This window comes from Clupea harengus, chromosome 15, assembly GCF_900700415.2.
Source record: "Clupea harengus chromosome 15, Ch_v2.0.2, whole genome shotgun sequence".
NCBI lineage: Eukaryota > Metazoa > Chordata > Actinopteri > Clupeiformes > Clupeidae > Clupea > Clupea harengus.
The window spans coordinates 25,199,438-25,208,615 of NC_045166.1; the positions used below are offsets into that span (position 1 = coordinate 25,199,438).

At 43.6% G+C, this 9,178-nt stretch overlaps 2 protein-coding genes across 3 annotated transcripts in view; one reads left to right on the forward strand and one right to left on the reverse strand.

The window, feature by feature from the left end:
* Positions 1-2,136, forward strand: LOC105894436 (interleukin-17F-like). Its single transcript, XM_012820956.2, has 3 exons — positions 1-75; positions 431-633; positions 1,071-2,136. The coding sequence occupies exons 1-3, from the start codon at positions 43-45 to the stop codon at positions 1,330-1,332; spliced, it is 498 nt and encodes a 165-aa protein (XP_012676410.1). The 5' UTR covers positions 1-42; the 3' UTR covers positions 1,333-2,136.
* A 287-nt stretch (positions 2,137-2,423) lies between these two features.
* Positions 2,424-9,178, reverse strand: part of stmn4 (stathmin-like 4) — a 7,002-nt gene continuing 247 nt past the window's right edge. Inside the window, exons 1-6 of one of the 2 annotated variants that reach the window (XM_031581776.2) lie at positions 7,743-7,846; positions 6,616-6,677; positions 6,348-6,443; positions 5,749-5,954; positions 5,123-5,314; positions 2,424-4,340 (exon numbers count right to left, since the gene is read on the reverse strand). In XM_031581776.2, coding sequence (XP_031437636.1) covers positions 4,281-4,340; positions 5,123-5,314; positions 5,749-5,954; positions 6,348-6,443; positions 6,616-6,628 — 567 coding nt within the window. In that variant the 5' untranslated portion in view covers positions 6,629-6,677; positions 7,743-7,846 and the 3' untranslated portion in view covers positions 2,424-4,280. Of the gene's footprint in view, positions 4,341-5,122; positions 5,315-5,748; positions 5,955-6,347; positions 6,444-6,615; positions 6,678-7,742; positions 7,847-9,178 lie in introns of those variants that run through there. The other variant, XM_031581775.2, reaches the window with a different exon arrangement.

The window sequence follows — 9,178 nt, forward strand, 5'->3', positions numbered from 1 at the left end:
AGCAGCAGCATCAGAGGGTCTTTCTCAGACCAGAGTGGAAACATGACTACAACACAGGATTCCCAGGCATCACAGGCAAGAGATCTACACAATACTTATTTCTGATAGTTTGTTGTTTATCTTTCTGTTTTGTGAATGAGGTATTTGTATGAAATGCTGGCGGCAGATACCAGGTCAATTAAACCAGGTTTATAGTCTCAATAATATTTCACAACAATAGTTTCCGTTTGTAAATAAATGCTAAAAGCAACTGACAGGGTAGTAGTACAATTAGTTGTTGTAGTGGATGTGATACTCAGAGTTTGGGCTTGATGCGTAGAGCTCTCCTATGCCTGTCCTGATTAGTGACGGCGACTGGAGTGTGTTAGACTTTGCCTTTCTGTTGGTGTGAGTAACTCATGTTTCTGCCTGTTTATTTCCTCCCCCATAGATCTTTAAGCTTGCAGTGGTGTTGGCGTTGGCTCTTCTGTTGCTGGAGGTGGATGGCGTCTGCTCGGGGAACGGGGGTAGAAAGGGCCGGAATCCAAAGTCTTCGGTGAATAAGAAGTTGCTGCTCTTCAACGGTGCTCTTCCCAAACTACCCGTTCAAATCTCAGCGATACATAACAAGTCTCTTTCACCATGGGAAATCACGTGAGTGGTGTCTGTGTCTTATAACATTTAAATTAAAACAGATCTTTATTATTAGTTTTCACAACATGAATGTATACATTCTCAATTTTAGTACAGTCCACCAGTACACTCCGCTGTCTTTCACCGACAAACTGGAATAACTTGTGAACAAACGGGTGTTTAGTGTTTAGAGTCATAGCTAGTATTGGTCTAAATTGGTCGAAAATGTACAATATGTGTGTGCATGTATGAAAATGAAAAAGTGTGCGTATATGTATGAAAAAGTGTGTGTGTGTGTGTGTGTGTGTGTGTGTGTGTGTAATTGTCACTGCAGTCTTGGTGTCGATGTATATGAAATTGCTACCCCCCGCCCCCCCTTTCTCTTCCTCTTTTCCTCTGCTTGTTCTCGCTTCTCTTCTTCCCATTCCTCATCCTTTCATCCTTTTCTCTCACTCTAGTATATCTAGGGACTCCAGTCGGGTCCCCAAATTCATCAGTGAGGCCCGGTGTCTGAAGAAAGGCTGTGTCGGGCCTGACGGCGAGGAGGACCTGAGCCTGGAGTCAGCACCTATCCAGCATGAGGTGATGGTTCTGAAGATGGTCCACGACAAGGTCAGAGGTCAACGCAAGAGAAAGAGAGAAATCGTCTACCAACTCAGCTTCCAGGTCATCACCGTGGGCTGTACCTGCATCCGGCCCAGCGTTGTCAGACACGATTAAGTGAAACTAGTCATGGGGGAAATGCCATCAAGTGGTGATGGAGCAGAAGTGGTATTCAGCAGTGAAGTTGAGTTGCGTTTTCTCCAGTGACAAGGCTGAGGGCTTCCAACAAAGAAAGAAGAACCCTCTTATTACACAGGACTGGGCATAAACAAGATAATGGGCGCCAAGCTGTTAAAGAAGGTGAAAATAATAGTTGAGTGTTTTGCATTAGTTTGTAAATATTGTGTAAGATATTTAAGATATGTATTCTTTATGTTACACGGTGACATAACTGTACTTCAGTGCTTCAGTAAGCCTCGGGCTTTGTGTGTCACTGTCAATATTTATTTCAAACTCAAAGCAAAAAAAAAGCGGTCAACTAATGTGAATCATACAGTGGCTTTAGGATTAAAGGGTCTTTTCTGAGTGGGATTGAGAGGTTTTGAAACTGTATGATTTATTGGACTATGTATATTTATACTCTTTACTCTTGAAAATTTTAAACCTTCTCTTTGGAAACCCCCCTCCACAGTTATTTGTAATTTTGTATATTCTATAAGCAACCCACAAGTATTCCTTATGATATACGAGTATTGCTTTTTGATCTAGCCTTGCATGATGCTTATATGATTGATTGATCAATTTCCAATAAATACACTGGCAAATGACCTCAAACAAGTCTTCTGTACATTCCAATAGTGTTTAAGACAGTATTAGTTTTATTTGAATATATTACATATATATTTCTTCTATCATATGTCCATTGCAAGGCCTTGGCAATGCTGTTACCGTCATGCCAATAAAGCTTGTTTAAGTTTGACAGTATGCGAGGGTTATCTTTATTTGAGCCTGTACTGTCTTCTGAGATTAATGTAATCTAGATATCTACTCTGAGATTACTCCACTTCTATATCAGCATCACACATATAATCATTACACAGCTCCACTTACAGAAGTTTCATAACAAATGGAGAGTGGGAGGTGGGGTGAAATCAGCACACTTTTTGATATCTTATAATCTCTCTCTCTCTCTCTCTTTTAAACATAATCTTACTTCTCATTTCAACTGTATCACATGTATGTCAGGAAAGTCAATGCATGACAAGAGGCAACGTTGTTTGTTTATTTCTGTCAAGAGAAGCTTTAACTGACCATGCCGAAAAAAAAGAGACAATTTTAGCCATCAGGACATCAAAGACATGGATAGCAAATAGAAGCCCCATATTTCTTTATGCATTGCTTGACCTGAAAACATGGCATACACATCATATGGAAGGGCGGCATTGGGAAAGAAAGAAAAAAACATTCCATGAATTTTTTCTTTTGGCCCACACTGAACACCATAAGCATGACTACACTTAGCGTACGTTAAGCATCAATTACCCACTAGCTCCCCCTCAGCAGAGCAGCTAGCTGATAGCAACATTTTTTTTTCATTTTCATAGTTAACAAACTCTGTGCACTTTAGTCCTGAAGCACCATAACAAGCAAGCACAACTTGTGTGGATGCCATGCAGACTTGAAAGTTGCCCTACACAGCTGCCACAAGTGGTTCACATACACAGCGCATCCAACACAACCCAGAGGTATTTAGAAGGCTATCGGCTCCCCGTCGGCACACCGGGACTTGTATGTTTTTCTTCTTTCACAAAGGAAATGAAAGCATCACATATATGCGAAACCTGAAAGTACATCGGACACACGCTCAAGCGAAATACACAAACACATGTCCCAATGCTCCCGCTGACCATCAAACACCCTGTCCCCGTACACCAAGTCTCTCTGTTTTCACTCGGTCCCTCACGAATGGAACAAACCACCGTCTCCTTGCTCATCTACTGTCTCTGTTTCGCTACAAGCAGATAATGTGAGTATGGCATCGTGAAGATGTGCTTCCAAATTGTGCTTGGCATATTAAGTGCAGTAACAAAAAATGAAAAGAGTATTGTGCTTGAATTCTACAGTACAGCAATGAGTTGACTGAGCCTTGAAATATGCAGTATGCTACCAAATGATGTTGTGAAGCGTTAATTATAGTATGCTGAATTCCTATTTATTAGACAGACACAGCAGTAGTTCATCACATGCAGTGTTTGATTAAGCCAGAAAAAAATTGTAACAAAGTCCTGACCAACTCTTCATTGTCATGAAATGCTTGATGAGGTGCCTATTATTTTACAGATTTATTTTGCCTATTTTGTGAATGGTACATTGAAGAGGGGTGATATCTTGGAATTGGCTCCAGAATATGCTGTTTATGTACATAATTAACAAGCAGATTGCGAGACTTTCCATGCGTGTGTACGGTTGTGAGATAGTAAGTGGTAAACACACAATCAAACAAGGGTGTAAGAGTGTAAGTGTGTGTGTGTGTGTGTGTGTGTGTGTGTGTGTATGGATGGTGAAAAAACATTGTTTGTGTGTGTTTTCATGCATAGTGAAATTGTGTGGTATGTGGTTGCAAACGGGCAAATGTACTCTGAACGCATATTTAGAGCAAATTGTCAAATTTCCCCTCCTGTGAGGAATGCAAATAACTATTTGTCTCTTTTCCTTTCCTCTTTTCTGTTGTCCTTCAGAGAGACCTGACACATGCTCCCTATCCCTCCCTCTCTCTCTCCCTCTCTCTATCCCTCCCTCTCTCTCCCTCTCTCTCTCTCCACCCAACCCTGATGCACATTGGGACTGCCACCCAGTTACAAATGTTGGCTTCTCTTAACATAGATTTTTCAAGATATTTTTTTTTGTTCGCTGTTTTTCTAGACAAGGTTGGCATAGTTCATGAATGTCGACGTTGAAGAATTGAGTTTCCTCACGCCATCACCTCCCCGCCTGTGGTTGTTGCTGTTTGAGCTTCCTTGCTTTGTGTTGTTGTTGGTTAGTCTCCACTCCTCCCTCCATTTGTCTGTTTGTTTTCTCCTCTTCCTTGACCAGTGACAGCAGTCTTTTGATGTTGTTCAGTGTGTCTACCGGCATGCCTCCTCCTTCATCTCCTTGTTCTTCCGCACCTCCTCTGCATGCTTGTCCTGAGGTTGACACACACACACACACACACACACACACACACACACACACACACATACATAAATACAAGCATCAACACATACACAAACAGCCATATGCACAAGCACACACACACACACACACACACACACAAACAAAATTGCTTTAGTTTTGTGCATATATTATCAGCCACAACACTGTCAGGGGAGGTAGAAGAGAACAAAGATAGAAGCACAAAACAAAACCCCCCTCATGAAACATTAATGCAGCAGAGCGGGACATCAGCGCTGTGCTATAAACATTCAAGGAACACATTTCTCCTGGGCTGCCGTTATACAGGTAGTTTAGTGTTGTTAGTTCCACACAGCCATTACAGTTTCAGTATGGGTGAGGTGGGAATGGCAGGGTGCTGGTAGCGACTGTTTTGCAAATTTCCTCAAAAAAACAGATGTGAGATGTAAAAACTCCATCTTCAACTACCCACATGAGTGTGCCTCGTGTTGTCACTACCGTCGGGTATATCTCAAAAGTGTGCCATTCAAAGAGTCATGAGTGAGTTATAAGTCAATGTTTGTGGACAGCAATGAAAACCTTGGTTTACACTTTGAGTTTTTAATGTATGTTGTTACTTAGAAAAACAGCTTGACAACATTGTTTAACATGGTGTGTTCCTAAACACATGAAATTTGTCTCGGAAGCTCATAAAACTCCTAAAGAAGGCTCTATTTACTGTGGGTTATACATGTCTTTTCATTATTTCCAATTTATCTATCTATGTTTTGGTGAAACAAATAGCAGGCTGTACCTTCTCCTGAAGCCTCTCTAACATGGCCGCCAGCAGGGCCTCGCGGTTCTCCTTGTTGGTCTCCATCTTCTGCTCGAGCTTCTCCTTGGCCATCTTGCTAAAGTTGTTGTTCTCCTCGAACGCCTTCTGGATGACCTCACGCTCGTGTTCGCGCTTCTCTGCTAGGTGCTTCAGTAGCTCCGCTTCTTGACACTAGAGGGCGACAAACACCATAGAGTGAAAACGGTGAAAAGGGTGTGGGCTGGAGAGAGCGAGAGAAACGAGACCAGGGCTGGAGAAAGAGATGCGTGTCAAGAAGAAGAGAGGGGGTAAGCAAGGACATGGCGTCTGCATGTGCTTATCCACTTTTGTTGTGTATTGGTGAGTTTTAATGATGGCTTCTTCTACAATCTGCAATTGTAAGACTTGCTTGTAAAATCTGCTTTGGTGTCTCTTTCATAAATGGATTCCCCCACTATAACATTTTGTACTGCATTTTCTCTTTTGTTTCATTTCCTGCATCGCAGCTTTTCTTGTCAGGGGCAGAAAGATAAAATTCAGACAAGCTTTTGTCTTTGTATGGGTGTCTGTCTGTCTGTGTATCTATCTCCCTGCGTCTATGTGTCTCTATCGGTCAGTCTCCTCACCTTCCTCCTCTCCTCGGCCGCCTCCAGCTTCTTCTGGATCTCCTCCAGGGAGGGGTCCTTGTGCTGGGGCATGGAGGACTTGAACTCCGGCACGCCATCGAACGAGGGCGGCTTCAGGATGACCTCGAAGGCCTGGCCGGACGCACGCTTGTTCAGCTCGATCACTTCCACCTCTTTGATCACGCACCAGTTCAGGTCCACCGCATCTGTGCCAAACCAGGCGGAGACACACACACACACACACACACACTCACACAGCTGTCTAAACAACACCAGCCTCTGGCACTCTCCAGCCAAGCCTTGTGGTTTGGAATCTCCACAACCACCATCAAATCCCCATACTCTGAGAATGCCTGTATTTTTGCTTAACTTGAGTGTAGAAAGGGATTGACAGAAAACTAATGAAATCATTAAATACAAATTAAAAAAGCATAATTAACTTTTTTGTTCAAAGCATTATACCGAAATAATCGCGAGCCTGAAAAGCCAAGTGAAGCCCTGTTTTTATGAGCTACTCTGAAACTCTTGGAATCAACGGTAGAATTCATCTCAGTCATTTTCATACATGTCTTTGTGTCTGGGTGTGGGTTTCCCCTTACCCTCGGCCTTGTACTGTGGCTTGTCGATCACTCGTGAGTTTAGACAGGAACACAGCAGTGACACCAGAGGGAGTTCCTTCACCTTGTCTCTGTAGGCTGTGGGAAACAATGCAGAGACTGAGGCAGACTCTGAGAGTGCTGGGCATCGTCGGTACAGTGCCAAGCAAACATGGTCAGAAGCGGGGAACACGCCCTGAGGCAGATCTACCAGCTGACCGAGCGGAACAAATCTGTTAAAAGGGAACATGCACTTGAGTCTGTTGCCTACCTGCCAACGTCATTCTGTCACAATGTATTATCTCCTACTTTGGCTGAAGTCCTGTTTAGGCCCTGGAAATAAAACAGATATACGGAAATTAGACTCCTATATATTACGTTCAACCCACAGTGGTGATTTTTAGGTGAGATAGTGAGATACTAGCAAAAATAGCTGTCCCAGTTACATTTGTGCCTGCATTCTGTAAGCTCAAGATGGTTTGGCAATCTGTCCATTTATTAAATGCAGGAAGGCAGAAACAGCCGGTGTATTACAACCCCATGTGCCGCTCACAATTTGCAATATGAAATCAAAACAAGAACAAGTAACATTCCTTTCAAAAACTGCCATAGAATATCATGAGAGCCCATAGGAGTTATAGATTCAGGTGAACAGTTTAGCAAATGTGTGGATGTCTGTGTTGGGTTATTCAACAGTTTAAATCAATACCCAACACCAGTGCCAATCAGCCAGTCAATCAATCCATCCATCTGTTCATCCACCCATAAACCAATTCAGGGTCCTAGTGGCATGTTAGCCATGTTTCCATTGTCTGTTGTATGGCAGCAAGCTGTTCTGTCGTTGAGCCACACCTATGTACATAGAGTGGTCGTGTGAGCCCTACATCTAATCATACCGGCCTTATCCGTCTAGCCAGGATGCATGTCTTTGGGACATGTCGGCGTGGTGACATTTGCCATCAATTCATTTATGGTTATTTGACTCTTTTACACTCTGTCGGGTTTTTCTTTTTAAGAAATTCCCCATGACTCTTGTGTCAACCTAAATAACTAAAAGCAGCAGATTGATTCAATCATGCTGAATATCTATGATTACACCGAGGACAAAACACAAAGGGCACAGGGTCGATCATAATTAAATCGTGCAGATTTACTGTTCACTTGGGCGATTTGTGTCAAATGTTTCCTAAATATTTTTCAAGTCATACTGTTCCCACGCTTTCACCAAACTACTTTTTTTTACAAACTGTACTTTTCAAATGTGTTCCCCACACCCATTTCCTCCCGTTTGATGGATAAAAACACTGAATATCCTGTGCGTGTCCTTCCCTATAGCAGGCTTTGATTGGCTACTGACAGTGCTCGCTAATTAAAAAGCCTGCTGCTGATTGTATTGACCATCGTGCCGATGGATCCTGATGACGGATGGGACCATGGTCCAGGATGGTAGACTCAAACAGAATGGCAATCAAAAGGATCCTGCCAGCTACAGGGAAAGGCGCCCGTCTCGCCTAATAATCACACACCACACTAGTACAAGTCCCCTGTGGAGAGTCAGCAGAGAGCCCTGCCCTGAGTGTGAACACAGCACACACACACACACACACACAGACACACATACACACACACACACACACACACACACACAGACACACACACACACACAGACACACACACACACACAGACACACACACACACACACACACACACACACACACACACACACACACACACACACACACACACACACACACACACACACACTGGCAGGGATGAGCACACACTTGTACACAGAAATATTATGAGCATACTGCCTGGTTTCACACACACTGACAGAGAAGGACAGAAAGGGAGAGAGAGAGAGAGAGAGACAGAGAGAGACAGAGAGAGAGAAAACCAAAAAATCCCCAAAACACACAGGCACATAAACACAAATAGCTGTATCCGTGTGGAAAAACACCAGTGCTACACCCTAACTGCTGACACACAGACAACCTCACTCACTCTCTCTCTCTCTCTCTCTCTCTCCCTCTCTCTCACACACACACACACAGACTCTAAAGTTGCTACCCAGGATGCTGATCGATACACACTTCCTGCAGAGCCAGCTGTTTATTTACAGTCTGTCAACTCAGAGGAGAAAAGACGCCACATCACTTCCCCCCTCTAATCGCAGAGGTGAACCATGTCACAGCATCCCTCTCTGACCTCAACAAAACCTCCTCTAATAATATCCATGGGCAGAAGCATGTATCTTACGCCTTAGAAACATCAGGCTTTCAGTTCCATGTCTTTATCTACATCTACTGACAGATCTTTCTTTTCAGCTTGTGTTACATAATGCTCAGCAAGTTTTCTTCTGCCAAGTAACACACCTAAAAATACACACACACACACACACACGCGCGCGCGCGCACACGCGTGCGTGTGCATAGAAATGCAGATATACCCAATACAAACAATAAACCACACCAGGCGCTTCCTTATACAGAAAAATGCTGTGCATCACACTGAAGTATCTGGGATGGCCAAAAAATACAAACTATGTCCCTGCAACGTCCCCTTGCACCCACTCCCTGTGTCACACCCCCCACCCACCCCCCCCACACACACACACATCACTAGCTCTCTCTTTCTCTGTCTGTCTCTTGCATGGACACGCTGCAATGCATGCATCATTTATGACAAATCCAGCGTGGAGTAAGAACATGAAGTACTCAGTGTTCATGAGCTGCTGCAGAGCTTGGCAGACACACAGACTCCCATGCAGACCAGAGCCAAGCCCTATCTGACACCAGCCCCTCCGCAACAACCCCCCTCACAACCACAGTCC